The sequence below is a fragment of the Mercenaria mercenaria genome, chromosome 2, assembly GCF_021730395.1.
Source record: "Mercenaria mercenaria strain notata chromosome 2, MADL_Memer_1, whole genome shotgun sequence".
NCBI classification, from domain to species: Eukaryota; Metazoa; Mollusca; class Bivalvia; order Venerida; family Veneridae; genus Mercenaria; species Mercenaria mercenaria.
In genome coordinates, this window is record NC_069362.1 from 26,840,755 (window position 1) to 26,863,680 (window position 22,926).

At 36.3% G+C, this 22,926-nt stretch overlaps 1 protein-coding gene across 1 annotated transcript in view; it reads left to right on the forward strand.

Annotated features, from left to right (window-relative positions):
* Positions 1-22,926, forward strand: part of LOC123562048 (uncharacterized) — a 332,465-nt gene that overhangs the window by 73,710 nt on the left and 235,829 nt on the right. Inside the window, exons 17-20 of the mRNA XM_053524913.1 lie at positions 13,730-13,929; positions 15,416-15,512; positions 16,371-16,403; positions 21,523-21,628. Coding sequence (XP_053380888.1) covers positions 13,730-13,929; positions 15,416-15,512; positions 16,371-16,403; positions 21,523-21,628 — 436 coding nt within the window. The remainder of the gene's footprint in view (positions 1-13,729; positions 13,930-15,415; positions 15,513-16,370; positions 16,404-21,522; positions 21,629-22,926) is intronic.

Here is a 22,926-nt window from a genome sequence, read left to right on the forward strand (position 1 = left end):
ACAAAAAATACACATCATGTGTGAAATGTGAAAATATTAATCACTGAACTGAAATTAATCTGAAATTCACGTGCATGAAAAGTCGCTCCTTGTAAATTTACCGGCTTCAGAGATTTAGATCGATCATCAGTAGATGATTTGAAAGATTCTTTACATTGAAGGAAACAAAATTGATGACAGGAAATTTGTTCTGGAAGTAATATTTCAAAATGCTACAAAATTTTCAAGTATTTTGAGCATGTAAATGCTTGTTTAAACTGTTTAAAGATGGACTTTTTTGGCTGTGTGAAATCCATGCTTTATACTGAGCTTGTTTGAGTTTAGGATGTTGATATGTTAATGATTGAAAGCATGTGATATAACTGACAACAGTCACATTATTGTCATAGGAGTGATCTCAAAAGTTGTGGGGGTGGCCAAATGGGTGTTTGGTTAGAGATGGCTTCAAATCCTTATCAGTGCATCTACATGCTCTCTGAAATTGGCCTTTTCCTTTATTCACTATTATTTCAAAGGAAAATCGGTTTTTGAAGTCAATATTTAGGGGTCCAAATCCCCCTTACCTCACCACCAACCCCCACAAAAATGCTCCGGTCTCGCTTTTCTTCAGACAACATCTGTGAAACATATGGTGGAAGTTGATGAAACTTAGCTTGAATGAACCTTTGTTAGTTTTTTCAAAGAACTTTATTTCATGCAGAACTCTCATTGCCATGGCAACAGGAAAAGAAAATCTAGTGAGGTAAAAATTTGCCCCTCTTTGGGGTTTACTTGTTTTATACAGACTTACCTAGAAAAACTTTCAAAATCTTCTTGCCAAAGACATAACTTCCTGAGCTTAGATATTTGGCATGTAGCTTTGTGTTCAGGTCCTTTATCAAGTTTGTTCAAATTAGGCTTGGACCTGTACATGAGGGACACTTGTTTTACATCACCTTATAAGAAAATCTTGATAATGCAAAATTTTACAGTATGATCATAAGTTGCATTATGTTGCATAGTCACCACCTTGAATGCATAAAATCATAAAAATTTGCTTTCATATATCAAATGTTAAAACCACCATTGAACTACAAGCATCATTACACATTTTAGTCAGGTGAGTGATATAGGGCCATCATGGCCCTCTTGTATTCCCTGATATCCAGATCTCTGCAATGCTTTTAAATACCAAATTAGTATGACCAGAGTTATTGCACCTAGATTAATAAAATGTGCATTTTTTTTTTTGTCCTTTTTGCATATCTTTATAAAGGAGAGTCTCATTGAGTTAGTTTATTGTATGCTTATAATTGCTTCCCTGTAAACAGTGTTAAATCAGCCATATGTTATCAGAGTTAATGCCCTTGATTTGGTTAAAGTAATCAGTTTTTTGTTGATATTTCATGCGAAATTCTATGAATTACACTGGATATTATTTGTTAATGTTTGTATAAAAATGTAGGGGACTGGTTTGCTTTTCAGCAAATCAGAATCAAATTTACACCACAGTTATTTCCCTTAACTTTCAATTTCAAACCTCTAGTTTAACCCAGTTACTTGCACACAAATATATCTTACTTGCCCTATTTATTTGACAGTTACAGTTTCTGAAAAGCAGAAAGACAGCTTTTTACCTGCCTCATATATATATATATATATATATATATCATGAGATTATTATTAATACCGTTTTGCGTTGGATGTGTACATATCCAACACATTTTGGTACTATTTTTTGTACATTTCATGGGGATAATAATTCGTAGTGACTCATGATAGTGACAAATGGAGTAAAAAACAATAATTGTTGAAAGCAGTTTATTTGTGTAAAATGATGACCATGGTTGACCATGGCTGACTGTGCTCATGACCATGTTTTCATCATGGGTTTTGATAGTTGACCAAGTTTTAACATGGTCAGCTATCAAATACCATGATGAAAACATGGTCAAGAGCACGGTAGGCCATGGTCAGAAAAGATGATCAACAGTTTGACCATGGTCTACTGAGATACATTTTACTGTTGCATTTCATTAAATCACAGAAAGTCATGTAATTGATAGCCATATATGTGTAATCTCTTTCAAATATCATGTCTTAAACAAATGACTTCTATGCCGATGATCCTTAAGGTATTGACAGATACCAGTTTCAAAACATTTCTTTTAGAACACTGCAAAAGAAATAAATGTAAGATATTTTAGTGTAATTATGCGTACATAAAAATAACTAAAAGTTGCATTGTTCCTGATGATCTCCGTCCATCATTGCTACTCTTGGGCTTTTACACTGTAGCTCCTGCAGTTCTATACTGTTGTCGTTCTGTTCCAGAAATTTCTGCCTTTGTGTGCTCAAGAGATATATCCGACTGACTAGAATCCCATTGTCAAACACTCCAATTTCTTTCTTTGGTTTTCTGCAGCAAACAAGATATATTACTTCCCGTCGAAATTTAGAACCACTGAGTATATACAGTACCATGTTGAGTGCCGCGTTCGTCTCCCATAGCCCATTCAGCATTGGTCCCCAGAAGCCCTTTAATGATGCCAGCTCCTGAGAGTTCAAATGCTTGAATACATAGGGATCTATAATTGAAAAGATATAGATCGGTCCGACAGTAAGTGTGAACACTATATTGACAGTGACAAGGATCAATGAAACCGACAAGTTTTTCATAACTTTGGATTTAGTGAGGTGTTTCCTCCTCGCACGAGTCACCGCCAGTTGACGAATTATGATAAAATTTCCTATAGATATAAATACAAATGGAAACGCAAAACATAGACAAAAATCAATCCATGGTAGCGCATACCTTCCAAAATTCATATATTTGATGGCAACCCATGCACAAACTTTGTTGTAATTATGTCCCATTCCTAACAGGAAATGTACGTTAACTGAATACAGTATAACCCATGTTACAAGAATAACAATATAGGTTATCCTAGTGCTACAAGAGGATCGAACCCAGTATGGATATTTTACGCTGATGGCCTTCTCTATTGTCACAGCAGCCAGTAACCATGACGACGTACATGAACTCGAATAATGCATAAATGTTTGAAGTTTGCAGGCAAAACTTCCATGGTCTCTGATAATCACTTTCCACATCACCTCTAACCAGTCGCAGAATGGACCAAAAATTAGAATGAGTATATCAGAAATAGCCAAAGCTGTCAGGTAAATTGCTGTTGATGACTTCCTGTTCCTTTTATTGGTTAGGATGATAATTGTCACTCCATTACCAACAAGTCCTATCAGAGTGATTAAAATTTTATAGATTTTCTCCACAAGAAATGTTGAGATGAATTCTTGCTCACCAGAAAGGGTGTACGACAAATAAGTCTCGGTACTCTGGGAAGTTGAATCGTTCATTTTGACTTATATAACCTTGTGAACTCCTGAATTTTATATATGTTACTTCAAACAAATAGTCAAAATTTACGTGAAATATTACCATACACAATATTTACTATCATTTTCTGTATGAAGGTTACTCATTTAAAGTTTTGACATCCAAGAAGTTTTATTGCTGTTTTGAATCACTTCGACTTCCTTGTCAGAATGTTTTACTGCCTGTACTCTCTAATAGTGTCTGCTCAAAGTAACGATGTCTGCACTATGTTATTATGTTATAATGTCCTCTCTATGTAACTGTATCCTTGCTATGTAAATATATCTTCTCTATGTAACAATGTCCTCTGATCATTAAATAATTGTCAACTCTTTCTTTTGTAGAAAAATAAATTATTTTTCTTCTTTAACTAACATCGCAGTATCTAATTCCAATTTGTCCTACTCCTTTTTTGATGCTACCTCTTTATAGGTAAAAACTTTGAAGATTTCTAGTGTCAGTGTTATTGGTAAATTACAGCTGTTAGTTGAATGGCTGTTTTGTCTCCAATTATAGGCTCATCGTCGATTGGTTCCAGGCTCAATTGATTCCACTGATAATTGTTATTTTATGGCTTTCGTAGAAAATGTCATGCAGAACAGTCACGAGCTGCACTTGCAGTCAGACTAAAATTAAAGAGGTAGTTGATAAGGCAAGCCCTGTACTTGCTAATGTGGCGCCCCCTGATGGCAGGGAGGTAATTTTGATAAGAGTATTCAGTGTAAATTTGGTTGGTCTTTATGAAAATCAGCTTCATGGTCATCAGCAGATTTGTCTCATTAAGTAATGAGAAACTGAATATATAAGAGATGTTAAATCGCATGGTCTAATTTGGAAAAGTAAGATCATTAGCTAATGAAAAATGTTAGTCTGTCTTTTATTGGGAAGGACATTTTTTTTTAACAGCAGTGAAGAGAATGTAAGAAGAGCTGTCATAGTACAGAAGGACTTGGCATTTCAAAAGCCTTGTCACTGAAAAAGAGTTAAATAGAATGAAAACATAGACATAAGCAGGTAGAAACTGGGCAAAATTAAGATGCAAATTGAGGTAACAGGTTACACCAAACAATTGCTGTGTTGAAAAAGGGGCATAACTTTGGGAAAATGAGAAATAGAGCTTTGGAACCTGTGAATCATATGGAATATTATCACAGCTTGTGAACAAGTGTTTGAAGTTTCAATCAACTGACAAAAGTGGTTACAGAGGTGCAAACCTACTGGTACATACAAAACTTAACAAAAAAAAAATCGAAGTTAAAAAATGGGCTTAACATTGTACAAATGCAAAACAGAGTCATGGAATCTTTGAACTGCATGACGGATCATCACATGGAACAAGTCTGAGAAGTTTCAGTCTATTCCCACAAGTCATTACTGAGACACCAGCTAACCTACAATAACTTGACCATCAATTGCCAAGTTGAAAAAGGGGCATAACTTTTTTAAAAATAAAAAAAATATAGTTATTAAACCTACACTTTACATGTCAGATAATCAGTGAACAAAATTAATGTGTGTTGTTTCAGTGTATTCAGCATAACATTGTTAAAAAGCACAAAGGGGGACTGTTTTCTTTTATTTTGGGAACATTTTACATTCACTTCACAGAAAAATTCAGTAAGGGCAATCTAATGAGTTAAATTTCATCATGTTTAAAGGTTAAGAAATAATTATGCATTTAATTAAGTCCTACTCATGTCAAATTTCAAGCTAAAAGTATCATCTTGTGTTCATGTTTTTAGCTCACCAGAGCACGAAGTGCTCAAGGTGAGCTATTGTGACCAGTCACTGTCCGGCGTGTGTCGGCATGCGTCGTCTGTCGTGCGTAAACATTTGCCTTGTGAACACTCTAGAGGCCTCATTTGTGACCGATCTTTATGAAACTTGGTCAGAATGTTAGTCTTGATGATCTCTAGGTCAAGTTTGAAACTGGGTCATGTGGGGTCAAAAACTAGGTCAGTAGGCCAGATCAAAGGGAAGGGTTGTGAACACTCTAGAGGCCACAGTTGTGACCCAGTATTTATGAAACTTGGCCAGAATGTTTGTCTTGATGATTTTTAGGTCAATTTTGAATCTGGGTCATGGGGGCTCAAAAAACTAGGTCACCCAGTCAAATCAAAGGAAAAGATTGTGAACACTTTAGAGGCCACAATTGTGACTCAATCTTTATGAAACTTGGTCAGAATATTTGTCTTGATGATTTCTAGGTCAGATTTGAAACTGGATTATGTGGGGTCAAAAACTAGGTCACTAGGCCAGATCAAATGAGAATCTTGTCAACACTCTAGAGACACAATTTAAGTTTGAAACTCATGAGAATTAGTCAGAATGTTTGTGTTGATAATCTATAGGTCTATTTTGAATCTGGATTATGTGGGGTCAAAAAATAGGTCATCTGGTCAAATCAAAGGAAAAGCTTGTGAACACTTTAGAGGCCACAGTTGTGACCCAATCTTTATGAAACTTGGTCAGAATGTTTATCTTGATTATTTCTAGGTCAGGTTCGAAACTGGGTCATGTGGCTTTAAAAACTAGGTCAGTAGGTTAGATCAATATCAGTCTTAGTGTTTCTCAGTTTGTTGTGTAGAGTTTTGTTTGGTACTGCATCAGTCTAAGTGTTTCTCACTTCACAGTATAGAGTTTGGTTTAGTACTGCATCAGTCTAAGTGTTTCTCAGTTCGCAGTGTAGAGTTTGGTTTGGTATTGCATCAGTTTAAATGTTTCTCAGTTTGCAACTTTGCAGTGTAGAGTTTGGTTTGGTACTGCATCAGTCTAAGTGTTTCTCAGTTCGCAGTGTAGAGTTTGGTTTAGTATTGTATCAGTCTAAGTGTTTATCAGTTCCCAGTGTAGAGTTTGGTTTTGTACTGCATCAGTCTAACTGTTTCTTAGTTCGCAATTTAGAGTTTGGTTTGGTACTGCATCAGTCTAAGTGTTTCTCAGTTTTCAACTTTGCAGTATAGTGTTTGATTTGGTACTGCATCAGTCTAAGTGTTTCTCAGTTTGCAACTTTGCAGTATAGTGTTTGGTTTAGTACTGCATCAGTCTAAGTGTTTCTCAGTTTTGCCTTTGCAGTGTAGAGTTTGGTTTGGTACTGCATCAGTCTAAGTGTTTCTCAGTTTGCAACTTTGCAGTATAGTGTTTGGTTTAGTATTGCATCAGTCTGAGTGTTTCTTAGTTTGCAACTTTGCAGTGTAGAGTTAGGTTTGGTACTGCATCAGTCTAAGTGTTTCTCAGTTCGCAGTGTAGAGTTTTGTTTGGTACTGCATCAGTCTAAGTGTTTCTCAGTTCTCAGTGTAGAGTTTGGTTTGGTACTGCATCAGTCTAAGTGTTTCTCAGTTAGCAACTTTGCAGTGTAGAGTTTGGTTTGGTACTGCATCAGTCTAAGTGTTTCTCAGTTTGCAACTTTGTAGTGTAGAGTTTGGTTTGGTACTGCATCAGTCTAAGCATTTCTGAGTTTGCAGTGTAGAGTTTGGTTTGGTACTGCATCAGTCTAAGTGTTTCTCAGTTTGCAGTGTAGAGTTTGGTTTGGTACTGCATCAGTCTAAATGTTTCTCAGTTTGCAACTTTGTAGTGTAGAGTTTGGTTTGGTACTGCATCAGTCTAAGTGTTTCTCAATTTGCAGTGTAGTGTTTGGTTAAGTATTGCATCAGTCTAAGTGTTTCTCAGTTTGCAGTGTAGAGTTTGGTTTGGTACTGCATCAGTCTAAGTGTTTCTCAGTTCGCAGTGTAGAGTTTGGTTAAGTATTGCATCAGTCTAAGCATTTCTGAGTTTGCAGTGTAGAGTTTGGTTTGGTACTGCATCAGTCTAAGTGTTTCTCAGTTTGCAGTGTAGAGTTTGGTTTGGTACTGCATCAATCTAAGTGTTTCTCAGTTTGCAACTTTGTAGTGTAGAGTTTGGTTTGGTACTGCATCAGTCTAAGTGTTTCTCAGTTCGCAGTGTAGAGTTTGGTTAAGTATTGCATCAGTCTAAGTTTTTCTCAGTTTGCAGTGTAGAGTTTGTTTTGGTACTGCATCAGTCTAAGTGTTTCTCAGTTCACAGTGTAGAGTTTGGTTAAGTATTGCATCAGTCTAAGTGTTTCTCAGTTTGCAGTGTAGAGTTTGGTTTGGTACTGCATCAGTCTGAGTGTTTCTTAGTTTGCAACTTTGCAGTATAGAGTTAAGGTTGGTACTGCATCAGTCTAAGTGTTTCTCAGTTTGCAACTTTGCAGTGTAGAGTTTGGTTTGGTTCTGCATCAGTCTAAGCGTTTCTGAGTTTGCAACTTTGCAGTGTAGAGTTTGGTTTGGTACTGCATCAGTCTAAGTGTTTCTCAGTTCGCAGTTTAGAGTTTGGTTTGGGCACTGCATCAGTCTAAGTGTTTCTCAGTTTGCAGCTTTGCAGTGTAGAGTTTGGTTTGGTACTGCATCAGTCTAAGTGTTTCTCAGTTTGCAACTTTGCAGTGTAAAGTTTGGTTTAGTATTAGAGTCTGTTTCTGAGTACCCAGCGTAGGGTTTGGTTTGGTACTGCATCAGTCTAAGTGTTTCTCAGTTTGCTGTGTAGAGTTTGGTTTAGTACTGCATCAGTCTAAGTTGAGGAGTGAAAACAGTCTAAGTGCTTCTTTATCTATATACACTTAGACTTCTTTTGTGTTTACCCTTCAAAGTGTTTGTTAGTTTTCAGTTTTGAGTCTTGTCTGGTACTGGGTCAATCTGTTTCTTAGTTTTCAAAGTAGAGTCTGGTATTGGATCAATCAAATTTTGTTTTATATTGCAACAACAACAGTAATTGTTATAATTTCCAGTAAAAATAAGTTACATAGAAACCTGATTGAACTTGTAGGTTTAGTTATATTTTGGGGATTGTCTAAAGCAGTTTATGTAAATAACTTTCTTAATGTAATAGAAAGTATTTGCGTAGGTTTTGTAACAACAGATAAACTTCCCTAAATTGTAAATGCAATTTATGCTAAAGAAGTTTCTAGACATTTCCATTAAGGTCTCCTGAAAGTCTCATGTGTTTATGTGTCAAGGGAGAATTTGCCAGTATGAAGAAATATTTTAGAAGGATGAGTAGATTGTATTACTAAAGTTTAAAGTATTTTGTAAATCACAAATTTTTATAATTGAAAATAATGTGTCACATTTTAAATGTTTTTAGCTCACCTGAACCAAAGGCTCATGGTGAACATTTGTGACTGCTCAATGTCGGTCGTCCATCCTACATCCGTCAACAATTTCTAAAACAACTTTCTTCTTGAAAACTACTGGGCAGAATTACACCAAACTTTACAAGAAAGTTCCTTGAGTGGTCTCCTTTCAAAATTTTTCAAAGAATTGAATTCTATATGGAACTCTGTTTGCAATGGCAATCAAAAGGAAAAACTTAAAAAATCTTCTTGTTCAAAACCACTAGGCATAGAGCCTTGATATTTGGCATGTGACATCATCTAATGGTTCTCTATGAAGAAGTTCAAATTATGCCCCTAGGATGAAAAGAGGCCCTGTCTCAGGGGTCACAAGTTTTACATAGACTTATATAGGAAAAAAATCTTCTTGTCTAATACCACAAGACCAAGGCCTTTGATATTTGACATGTAGATTGCCTTGTGGTCCTCTACCAGAATTGTTCAAATTATAACCATGGGGTGAAAAGAGGCCCTGCCCAGGGGGGTGGGGGTCTCAAATTCTACATAGACTTATATAGCAAAAACTTTAAAAATCTTCTTGCCTGAAACTGCAAGGCCTAGGCTTTTGATATTTGGTACTTTTGCATTGCCTTGTGGTCCTCTACCAAAATTTTACAAATTATTTCCCTGGGGTGAAAAGAGGCCCTGCTCTGGGGGTCCCAAATTTAACATGGACTTATATAGGGAAAATAAAATAAAAATATTCTTGTCTGAAAGTTCAAGGCCTAGGCCTTTGATATTTGGTTTGTAGCATTGCCTAGTGGATCTCTGACAAGATTGTTCAAATTATGCCCCTTGGCTGAAAAGAGGTCCCGCCCTGGGGGTCATTTGTTATATGAGTTATATAGGAATAAGTACTTAAAAAATTATCTGATCATATTTCATAGACTGTTTAATTATAATTACCTGATGACCCCAAGCGATTAGGGGTCACTTGACTGTGATCTTGACCTACTGGTCTACTTTCTTGTTTTTACCTCACCCAAGCATGAAGTACTCAAGATGAGCTTTTGTGATTGCCCTGTGTCCGTCATCCGTTGTCAGTTGTCAAGTTTGACTGTTAGCACTCTAGAGGTCACAATTTTGGCCCAATCTTAATGAAACTTGGTCAGAATATTACCCTTAATAATATCTTAGACAAATTTGATATTTCATCAACTAGGGTAAAAAACTAGGTCACTGGGTCAAATCACAGGTGGCAGTAACGTACCTAGGATACAGTATGGATCCATGAGCCATATGCACTTAAATTTACTACAATTATAATGTTTTCTTAGGGGAAAAATGACAAAAAGCCATTTTGAAAAAAATTTTGCTCCTGTGACAATGAGCCATGAGAAAGGTGATCAAGAACAATTTGACATGTGCATTGCTTCCAGGTCCGTATTTTTTTTTTAAACAATATTTCCTTATCAATGGTTGGCCGCCTTTTCGGCAAAAGATTAATCTTTCAGAAAAATCTTACTTCAAAACCCAGTTCCAAACCGTTAACGCATCACGAGCGAGCAACGGCATACGAAACGATAGTGATTTCTCCACCCGAATAAATCCCACACATTTTTCGCATCGAAGTCTCCCCCCTAAAACACATCAAGCTCACAATGCGAGTTTAAAATAACGTAATAACCGTTCATAACAGACTAAACACAAAGTAACAAGACCGAAAACTAGGTTCAATCCTACTTTGTTACTTACAAATTCGCTATTTAACATTTTCGCTTTCGGAAATTACCTTCGCCTGCCATGATTACCGTTGACAAGACGGTGGTTGTAAAGAACGTTTTCATTGGCGGAGACAGTTTACGTATTTCAAACGTAGCGATAAAATCCAAAGAGTACCCGAATATAAACAAGCAGCGATGGCTCACGAGGATTATTTACCAAATTCAAATAAATAACAACTGGTAAGTAATTAAGTAGAATTGAACCTTATTTTTAGTCTTGTCAGTTTACATTTAGCCTATTCTGACTGCTTGCAGTGCTATTTTTAACTGACATGGTGTACTTGATTTGTTTTACAGGGGAGACTTCGGTGCGAAAAATGTGTGGGATTTCTTCGGGTGGAGAAATCACTATCGTTTCTTATGCCGTTGCTCGCTCGTGATGCGTAAACGGTTTGGAACTGGGTTTTGAAGTAAGGTTTTTCTGAAAGATTAATCTTTTGCCGAAAAGGCGGCCAACCATTGATAAGGAAATATTGTTTTGAAAAAAAATACGGACCTGGAAGCAATGCACATGTCAAACTGTTCTTGATCACCTTTCTCATGGCTCATTGTCACAGGAGCAAAATTTTTTTCAAAATGGCTTTTTGTCATTTTTTTCCTAAGAAAACATTATAATTGTAGTAAATTTAAGGGCATATGGCTCATGGACCCATACTGTATCCTAGGTACGTTACTGCCACCTGTGGGTCAAATCAAAGGAAAAACTTGTTAACACGCTAGAAGCCACATTTATGATAATATCCCTGTAAAACTTAGTCAGAATGTTAATCTGACTTAAGCAAATAATCGTAATCTCAAAAAACGAGCAAAATAGGTAAAGCAGTATAATTGTTTAATTCAGTAACCAGCGACAAATTCAACGCTACATTGGTTACAATGTAAGATAGATCGCCAAGAAATCAGGTTGCCGAATATACTACATATCCTGCACAATAATGCAGTGGACCGCCGCGAAACCATGCCCCGCTAGTTCAATTAAAACGTACAATAACACTCTATAGACCAGATTTATGATCATATCTTAATGAAACTTAGTCAGAATGTTAATCTTGATGATCTTTAGGTCAAGTTCAAGTCTTAGGTGGGTTCAAAAACTAGGTCACACGGTCAAATCAAAGGAAAAGCTTGTTAACACTCTAGAGGCCACATTTATGACAGGTACTCTATGACACTTGGTCAGAATGATAATCTTGATGATTTTTAGGTCGAGATCAAATCTGGGTCAAGTGGGGTCAAAAACTAGGTCACCAGGTCAAAAAATCAAAGGAAAAGCTAGTTAACATTGTAGAGGCTATATTTATGACTGTATCTTCATGAAAGTTGGTCAGAATGTTAATCTTTATGTTCTTTAGGTCAAGTTCGAATCTAGGTCATGTGGAATATGACCAACTGACCTACTTTCTTGTTTGTTAAGATACAGCCTTGAAATTTGGATGACATGTTTAGTTTTGCACACTGATCTTAAAACTGACTTTCACTGACCATGAATGTGACATACTGACCAACTTTCTTGTTTTTTAAGATACAGCCTTGAAATTTGGATGCCATGTACAGTTTTGCAGACTGATCTCAAAACTGAATTTCAGTGACCATGAATGTGACCTACTGAGCTACATTCTTGTTTTTTTTAAGGTACAGTCTTGAAATTTGAATGACATGTACAGTTTTGCACACCAGTCTTAAAACTGACTTTCAGTGACCATACATTCTTAATATTTTAGCATCAGTTTGACATTTGAAACATGTAGCTCATATTATTCAGGTGAGCGATCCAGGGTCATCATGGTCCTCTTGATTAAGATACAGCCTTGAAATTTGGATGATGTGTACAATTTTGCACACCAATCTTAAAACTGACCTTCAGTGACCATGAATGTGATCTACTGACCTACTTTCTACTATTTTAGCATCAGTGTGCCATTTTAAACATGTGACTCATATTACTCAGGGAAATGATCCAGGGTCATCATGACCCTCTTGTTTTTGTCTGTGTTTTAGGTTAAAATTCTTGATATTTAACTTCCCTTGTAACATACACTGTTATAAAGGATTTCTGGTTATATTAGGAACATTGTTATAAAGGATTTCTGGTTATAAGGAACAAAGTTATAAAGGATTTCTGGTTACAAGGAACCATTTTAGTTGTCCCAATTTCCCCTTCTTTATTCAATGTGAAATAGTGTTAATAGTGAACATGCTTATAGCAAACACATTTTTAAGACCAATTTCTAAACAATACATTGAACTATCATCAGGTATGGTGAACACAAACAGTTGATAATCAGAATTTTGTATAAGCATTGTGTCTAATGTATGCTTATTAAGGTTTGATATTGTTTAGAGAAAACAGTGAATTATAAAAATACCTTGTGAAAAAAGTACATTGACAGTTACATGAGCTCAGCAAACTGTCCAATTTCTAAAGCTTAGACTTGCAGGTTAAAAAGCCTATGGTTTTAATATTTCACTTTTAAATTAATACTTGTTAATAATATTGTTCTGCCAGCACTCCTGCATAGGTCAAGGTACAGTTATTAATGTCAGGTAAGCAAATTCGGGCCACTATGGCCCGTTTGTTGAATTAACTCCCTTTATTTTACTCATTATCAAAATGTTTCACAATGTGTTTGATTTTTATTAGCATGATAAGGAACAGTTAAGGAGCTGAAGTGTATATAAAATATAACTGATGCCTGCATATTGAACATAGTAATCTTGATAACACTCTTCTCTTACTAAAATGCATACATTTCATCATTTCAAAATATTTGCTCATCTTGGCCAACTTTCTAATGAAACAGTTGTTAAGGTGCTGTCCAAGGTGACGCCGTCCAATGTGACACTGTCCAAGGTGCTGTCCAAGGTGACTCTTGTCTCTTGTCTCTAGCACTTTGACCTAATGGCCTTTATCAAAAAGATAAATTTCAAATTTAATAATTACATCTTGGCTTTCTTGGAATACATTGACAATTGGCATTTTGATAAAGGCTATGAAGTCAAAATGTTAATGAAAAAAGTGTGAAATAGAGAGCTTTTGTACATGATGGATCCTTCCATACCTCATGTTTTTATTTCGATTTAAATGAGATGTGAAACCAAAATTTGTAGTCCTGTTTGGCGCCATATAATCTATACTGTGTTGGTGCGCCGTAAAACCCAAATAAATAAATAAACATGATGGATCCTTCTTTAACCTTTAGCCTGCTGGCGGCAAGTGGTTCTACCTTTGCGACCAGTGCTGACTAAGATCAGCCAGCACGGATCATGGTCTACACTGTTCACTATTCAATCAGTAAATTTTCAGTGAAAACCCCTTCAAATGATGAATTGTGTTGCCCAGATTGAATGACATACCAGTTCATTTTAAGAATTTAGCAAGCTTAAGGTTAATTACTTAAAAGCAGGCAATGATTTATCATGACAAAGATTTTCCATTGCTTTACATCAATAAGCACTTCATGATTTCAGGACTGAAGGCCATGCTCAGATATTTTCTTGACAACAACAGGGAGTCTGCCAGCAAGCTAGGTTACCTGATAACCCTTGGCCAGGCCAGAAACAAATTGTTAGCTGAAGCAGAGGCTCGAGCCCTAGCTCTGGAGGGTATTCAACTCATGGTGATTGGTATTGGGTCTGGAGTATCAGCAGATGAACTCAACAATTATCAGGTATGCTAATAGAACTGTAGGCTGTTCCAGATGCACAAATTAAAACTAAATGCTAATAGAACTGTAGGCTGTTTCAGATGCACAAATTAAAACTAAATGCTAATAGAACTGTAGGCTGTTTCAATTGTACAAATTAAAACTAAATGCTATTGGAACTGTAGGCTGTTTCAGATGCACAAATTAAAACTAAATGCTAATAGAACTGTAGGCTGTTTCAGTTGTACAAATTAAAACTTAATGCTTTTTGAACTGCAGGCTGTTTCAGATGCACAAATTAAAATTAAATGCTATTGAAACTGTAGGCTGTTTCAGATGCACAGAATAAAACTAAATGCTATTAGAGCAGAAAGGGCTCTTTCAGTTACTTTTCCCTATATACACACATGGAAACTTTATAGAAATTGCTGGCCCAATTTCAAAACTGATTGCACACACTAAATCAAGATTAAACAAATCATTTCAGTTAATCAAAATGCATTACCACAATAGGGGTTGGGTCACTATTTTGAAATTTTAAGTCTTCATCAAATACTGCTGCTTAGCTTGATTTTATTTCACACAATTTTCTTATCATCAGCCAGAGTTGTTAAAAATATTTTGATTTTCACTAAAAAGATGGCCCCCAGATTGCATGGTCACTTTTTCCTATATTTAAATTTAGCAGAAACTTCAACAAATCTTTTGTAGGAAAACCACTGACCCAGTTCATAAATAACTTCAGGGCTATCTTTGTGGTTTGCTGTTCCACTAAGTAAATATTTTTCAAGCCCAGTTGATATTTCTGAAACAAGGGCCCTTTTGGGGCAGGGCTTGTTTTATCTCTGAGGCTAAATGAAATACATTTACTTAAATCTTCAGGCTGGCTTTCAAAGTAATTTTGCAGAAATGTTATTTTGATGACTACCAGAACAGTTTTTTGTTGCGGGTTTATCCTGCTACCAAAGTTAAGTGTATTTCTGACAGTCATGTAGCATCTTTAATTGATTCCAAATCACATCCAAAGGATGTTCATGTGCCACACAAAATAGTCCCATTCGTGAACAATGCGGATGAATTATCAATGATAAGCAGTTCTTATTCATCCTCTATCCATTCACACTGGCCATTTAGATTATATAAGATCTGTCAGTTACAAGGTATTTAGATTATATAAGACCTGTCAGTTACAAGGTATTCCAGCCCATGGTTACATCACTGACTCCCAGCTGTCAGTTAAGATAAGTTCATGTAAGGTCAGGCAGAGTTTATCTTAGATATGAAGCACACTAGTATTTGTTTCTTATACATGTATATTTATAGATTGGCATTTAAAATGAAAATAAATCTAGCAAAACCCACAACCACCAGACATCTCAAGGCTTTGATTTTTTTAGGAGAACGATATGGGACCACCATGACCCTCTTGGTAAAAATGACCTGACAGCATAGGGAAATGGCTGTTTTTACGAGCATATTGTTTACCTTTATGTATACAATCTAATTTCAGATGTTTGACCGTGTAGATGGACCTGTTTTGATTTCTCCAATAGCAACTTTAGCTTCCACACAGAACCTAAGGGAGCTCAAAGATGACCTTTTGAAATGTAAGCATACGTTTTGATTTAGCTACTTGTCCAGTAATTTAGCAATGTTGAAGTGAAAACAGTTCAAGATTTTGTACCTAATTCATTGTTTCTACATATGGTGCTGTGAATGGTGCACACATTAGTCAAAGAAATATCAAAGTGTAGAACATAGTCATGTCTCAATTTGTCTTTAGGCAGTGTGTGCAAAGTTTTCACTATGATGCTTTTATATTTGTGTAATTTGATCTGATTAAACTTTATATTAAAGGTGGTCAGTCACATTTGAGCAACATTTTATGACATTTTTCGTTTTTTTAATATTAAATATTATTGGAATATTTCAACTAACTGAAACAAAAGGCAAGTTTTTAAACAGCATATAAGCGTCTAACTACTCCTGTTCAGGAGAAGTCTGTGCTAAATTTCACAACTGGCTTATTTAAATTCTCTGTATTTATTAGTTGTTTGCACAAACCAATAGTTACATGTATACATGTTTATGATTTAGTACAATTTCAGTATGTAGACATGATTGCTCTTTGAGCCGACATGGATTTTAACCCTTACCCTGCTAAATTTCTATAATGAACTTGTCCATCATTCAATTTGGACAGTACCATTAACTGTTAAAAGGCGTGCTTACCAAAAAGATACTGACTGAATGGTGAACAATGCAGATCACGATCAGACTGCATGGATGTGCAGGCTGATCTTGATTTACATTGGTTGCAAAGGCAGAATCAGTTGTGTCCAGCATGGTCGGGGTTAAAAAATCTGCATATATCTGTACAAGTTGATTACTCATTTGATGGCATAAAGCTCTAGACTTGTGTATCTGTTTCAAGAAGACTTAGACTGTGTACTCGATATTTTCAGATGCTACGATCTCAAGACCAAGAGGGCTATATTGTAAGTTTGAGATATTATTACTAAAATTTGTCTTCATCTGTTCAATTTTTGTTCAAAGTATCACATTTAATTTTTTTTGACAGTGTAGACAGCAGCTTTTTACAGGATTTTTGTCATGTCTAATTTGACATCAGAAAAAAATTCTAGGATGGAGTGTAGAAGCAGCGCTATTTTTCCAGTTATGTAACTGTCAGTGTATTGATAAGAGTTTCATAGAAAACATGAATGCTGAGACCTATTTTTCCCTTATTTGGCTTCTATTTAGACTTGAATTGATCGAGAAAATACAGAAATCCACCAACCCACTTCCTCTTTTTTAAGAACCACTGGATGTTGGTTATCCATCAGTCCCTTTTGGCTAATTGATTTCCTACACCACAAGGCAAATTTCAACCAAATTTAGCAGAAATGTTACTTAGTAGACAGTCTTTCAAAATTATTCAATGAATTCAGATCCTCGCAGATTTCTCAGTGGTTGCTTTGGAAATCTAAAGGAAAAACTTTAAAAATCTTATTTTCCAAAAGCTTAGTTATGTACAGCATTGTCTAGTAATGCTCTGCTAAACAGCTCAATCCATTTTATATAGCGAAATAGCATTGTATTTCATGAAAATACAAAGTATGATTATAGACATTAATTCAAATTCAATATGTGTTCAAATATATTAAGTGACTTTATATACTTTTCAATTACCAAACAATGAAAGTCTTTTGCAATCTTGATGATATCATTACAAGCTTGAGATGATATCATGAAGTTCATTAACACAGGGTAATCATTTATGATTAAATGTATCAATGTTGACAGACTTTATAATGATTCCTTTGCTGGCCCACTGTCATTATTGGACAGTATTATGGTGTTTTGAATTATAAACAAAAGAAAAACATAAGATTAAGTCGATACACAAAGTTTCCAATGCAAAGAGCTTTTTCTTCGTTGGCCAAGTGGTAACACCATCCATTTCATACTTTTTCATCACGAGTTCAATTTCCAGACCCATACATTTTTATACGCCCAAAGGGACATATTATGTTATGACGCCGGTGCCCGTCTGTCCGTCCGTTAGCAACTTCATGTCTGTAACTTTTGAACCCCTTAAAGTATTTCAAAGACACTTGGCACAAATGTTCACCACATCGAGACGATGTGCAGAGCGTATGTTTCGGATGGCTCCCTTCAAGGTCAAGGTCACACTTAGGGGTCAAAGGTCATATATCTTTGTTTCGTGTCCGCTCTGTAACTCTTGAACTGCTTGAAGGATTTTAAAGAAACTTAGCACAAGTGTTCACCACATCATGACAACATGCAGAGCACATGTTTAGGATGGCTCGCTTTAAGGTCAAGGTCACACTTAGGGGTCAAAGGTCATTTGACTTTTTTCATGTGTATATTGCTCTGCATTGCAGTGCTCTTGTTTTTTATTTGGCAGATTCCTTTTTAGGTCGACTATTCGAAGAATAGGGGAGCTATCCTACTCACCACGGCGGCGGCGTGAGCGTGAGCATTAGTTAAAGTTTGCGTACCACCACTAATATTTTCAAAGTCCATTGAGATATTGCTTTCATATTTTGCGTACTTGTTTACCATCATGACCCCAGTCTGTTAAAAGGAGGAGGCAACTCTATCAAGCATTTTGACTGAATTATGGCCCCTTTTCGACTTAGAATAAATGTTAAAGTTTGCGTACCACCCCAAATATTTTCAAAGTCCATTGAGATATTGCTTTCATATTTTGCATACTTGTTTACCATCATGACCCCAGTCTGTAAAAAGGAGGAGGCAACTCTATCAAGCATTTTGAGTGAATTATGGCCCCCTTTTGACTTAGAATAAATGTTAAAGTTTGCATAGTGAAAAACCGAGATCACTTTTCTGTGGTACAACATGGATGGTACCTCCAATTTTTAGGTGTATTTTGACATATCTGTACCTGGTAAGGATTTTTTATGCCCCCGAAGGGAGGCATATAGTTTTTGAACCGTCTGTCTGTCGGTCTGTCGGTCTGTCCGCATTTTTCGTGTCCGGTTCATATCTTTGTCATCGATGGATGGATTTTCAAATAACTTTGCATGAATGTGTACCACAGTAAGACGACGTGTCGCGCGCAAGACCCAGGTCCGTAGCTCAAAGGTCAAGGTCACACTTAGACATTAAAGGTTATTGCATTGATGGGCGTGTCCGGTCCATATCTTTGTCATCGATGGATGGATTTTCAAATAACTTTGCATGAATGTGTACCACAGTAAGACGACGTGTCGCGCGCAAGACCCAGGTCCGTACCTCAAAGGTCAAGGTCACACTTAGACATTAAGGGATAGTGCATTGATGGGCGTGTCCGGTCCATATCTTTGTCATTGATGGATGGATTTTCAAATAACTTGGCATGAATGTGTACCACAGTAAGACGACGTGTCATGCTCAAGACCCAGGTCCGTAGCTCAAAGGTCAGGGTCACACTTAGATGTTAAAGGTCTTTTTTCATGATAGTGCATTGATGGGCGTGTCCAGTCCATATCTTTGTCATTCATGCATGGATTTTAAAATAACTACGCATAAATGTGCGACACAGTAAGACGACGTGTCGCGCGCAAGACCCAGCTCTGTAGGTCAAAGGTCCTAAACTCGAACATCGGCCATAACTATTCATTTAAAGTGCCATCGGGGGCATGTGTCATCCTATGGAGACAGCTCTTGTTTTTTGTGGAATTTTTTTCCTGTCGACTTGGAATTTTTAAAAATGTCTTCCCTTTGTTCTTCCTGTCCTTTGGACTTCAACAGTCAAGTTCTTGAAATTTTGCTCCCATCATTCTCTAATATAACCCTTGGGGCGTATATTGCCCCACTTGGCGGAGCTCTTGTTTGTTTTTAGCTCACCAGAGCACAAAGTGCTCAAGGTGAGCTATTGTGACCGGTCATATTCCAGCAACCGTCAGCATCCGTCATTGTCGTTCGTCAACATTTGCCTTGTGAACACTCTAGAGGCCACATTTTTTACCCAATCTTTATGAAACTTGGTCAGAATGTTAATCTTGATGATCTCTAGGTCAAGTCTGAAACTGGGTTATGTGGGGTCAAAAACTAGGTCAGTAGGTTAGATCAAACGAAAAACTTGTGAACATTGTAGAGGCCACAGTTGTAACCCAATATTAATTTATTGAAACTTAGAATGTTTGTCTTGATGATCTCTAGGTCAAGTTTGAAACTGTATCATATGGGGTCAAAAACTAGGTCACTAGACCAAATCAAAGGAAAATCTTGTCAACACTCCAGAGACCACAATTTAAGTTTGAAATTCATGAGAATTAGTCAGAATGTTTGTCTTGATGATCTCTAGGTCATTATTGAATATTGGTCTTGTGGGGTCAGAAACTAGGTCACCTGATCAAAGGAAAAGCTTGTGAACACTCTAGAGGCCACAGTTGTGACCCAGTCTTTATGAAACTTGGCAAGAATATTTATCTTGATGATTTCTAGGTCAAGTTTGAAACTGGGGCATGTGGGGTTAAAAGCTAGGTCAGTAGGCCAGATCAAAGGAAAAGCTTGTGAACACTTTAGAGGCCACAGTTGTGACTCAGTCTTCATGAAATTTGGTCAGAATGTTTGTCTTGATGATCTCTAGGTCCAGTTTTTAAGCTGGGTCATTCGGGGTCAAAAGCTATGTCACATGGTCAAATCGAAGGAAAAGTTTGTGAACACTCTAAAGGCAACAGTTGTGACTCAATCTTTATGAAACTAGGTCAGAATGTTTGTCTTGATGATCTCTAGTTTAAATTTGAAACTAGCTCATGTGGGGTCAAAAACTAGGTCATTAGGCCAGATCAGCTCTGGTGAGCAATTACCAGTAATTATGTTTATCTACATTTTATGTTAAATATAAACATAGGTCAAAAAGTATAAGATATAAATGGGTGATAACTTGCATGAGTCTTTATCATGATATAAACTTGCAAACCTCTTGGTCTTTGGCTGGGTCCACCCCCTATTTTTAATGACCCCTGAAATTATCAAAAAATGCACATTTTCACCTAATTATGTGCCTAGCTCAAAAAGTATTTAAGGTAAATTCATGAAACCTTGCTTGAGTCTTTATCATAATGTGACCTTGCACACTTGGCATTTTTCTTGATAATCTTAGCACTTCTTACAGAGTTATGGCCCTTGCAATAGCCAAAATAGTTGATTTTTTGTTTGTGATGTTCATAGCTCAAAAATTATATGGCCTAGAATACTGAATCCTTTTCATAAAAATTAATTAATTGATGTTAGTTAAGGCTATATTACCCCATTAAGACTGCAAACATTTGAATTATTTCCCCTTATTTGTGACAAATGTAACAGCAGTGTGTGGGTGGGGGCGGGGGGGGGGGGGGGGCACACCCTGTGTCCTACAGACACATTCTAGTTTACAGCTCTCCTGTATTATTTTCAAGCATAAATGGTTAGTTCTACAAATATTATGACCACTTTAAATAGCATTACCCTGCCATAATTTCTGTATTGATTAAAATAAAGATACTGCCGATTTTATACAAGAATAAGAACAAAACAATAAATTAGACACTGCATGGAGAAAAACCATCTTGCACAAAATAGGTAAAACAGAATAAAAACAGTTCTTAGGTGGATGCAAGATTCAAAGAAGTATCAAATACAAAATGATTAGAGCCGTATCATGAGAAAACCAACATAGTGGCTTTGTGACCAGCATGGATCCAGACCAGCCTGCACATCCGCACAGTCTGGTCAGGATCCATGCTGTTCGCTAACAGTTTCTCTAATTGCAATAGGCTTTGATAGCGAACAGCATGGATCCAGACCAGACTGCGCGGATGCGCATGCTGGTCTGGATCTATGCTGGTCACAAAGCCACTATGTTGGTTTTCACATGGCACAGCTCATTACATTTCCGCTACCAGCAAGACAACTAATGATCTGACTTTGTTTTTATTTCATTTTAAAACAAGAATGCTACTGATTGTTTATTACAAAATGCTAAAAATAAAAAGGCCATAATACTGTACAGTACTTCTAATATCTTGTTTTCATATCTTGTTAGTTTCTTGTTCACAGTTGCATAACCTTTTTCAAGACCTAATGAAATTTGATATATTCTAGTTCAGTGGGATGCTGCCTTTGATTTGATAGTGCTGGTGCATGATGAAAGTGGACGAGCAGACGGTGGAGCAAGGGTCAAGTATTTCCTTCAGGACATATTCCATAGGTACATCCTTGTCTATTTTGTTTACTGGTACTGATGATAAACCCGAACAGAAAATGAGTTTTTTTACCTGTAACTTTTTTATTTCTGCAATTTGTAATCAGTGGTTGGTATCAAAATAAAGCTTAACATTTGCTGAAAACTTTACATAATTCAAATTTATATTTAGTTAGCAAACTCACACGAAGCGAGGCCCTGAAACGGGTTAGTAAAATGGGGACTGTAAGCAGGCTGACTGATGATAAATTCGAACACTTTGTCATCTACAAAATTTTTTTCGTAGTATTATATTGAAATTTTCCCCAAAAAGCTGCAACAGTCATTCCTGATCAAGTAATGAAAAGTGACCCAATGTCAGGCCTTCATGTGGCGACAGTGAGTATGGGCAAAAAAACACCCTCTTCCCCAGTAATTTTGGATAAATATTTTTTATACAGATAAATGTAAGTCATTTATTTATACAGAATATTTACCAATTTTGTTTTTATTTACACCAGTTGGTGTTGTAAATGGAAACTATTAGATGGTGTATTCAATTTTATAAATAACTGATTGCAATAAAATATTTCCAAGGTGGTCGACTTTATCATCTGTCTGGGTTTATCATCAGTACCAGTATTTAAGAAATGATTTATAGCAAAAGAGTGTTTTAACACTTATTCATGCACGATGGGCTGTTATATGTCGAGCATGGTAATTTCATGAGGGCACAGCCCGAGTGAAATTATTTGTATGACATATTACCACCTGAGTGTATAAATAGTATTAAAATATGGTTTTGGTATAAATTATTTCGATTCTAACATGCCCTTAATCTAAAACAGTAGATAAATATAGAAGTGCTCTTTCTTAGTCGCAACAAAAACAGTGATGTCACCACATGTTAACGTGACCTCATTCTGGTGTAAGAGTGTTTTAACAGAGAAAAGCATACTAGTATAGTAATTACCCAATTATATGATTATATAAGTCAACCTAAATGCTACAAAATAAAACTTTGTTTCAGCGGCTTAATTGAAAGGAAGTTTTTGTATACAACACTTTTCTATAGGCCAGTGAAATGGTCTTGTCAGTTTTGTAGACTAGGTATAAAAACATTGAAATTAACCCTTACCCTGCTAAATTTTTATAATGAAATTGTCTATCTTCCACTTTGAACACTACCATTAAGTGTTAAAAGGGGTGCTTACCAAAAAGATATTTGCCGAATGGCAAACATTGCAAATCTTGATCAGACTGCACAGATGTGCAGGCGGATCATGATCCACATTGGTCGCAAAGGCAGAATCAATCATGTCCAG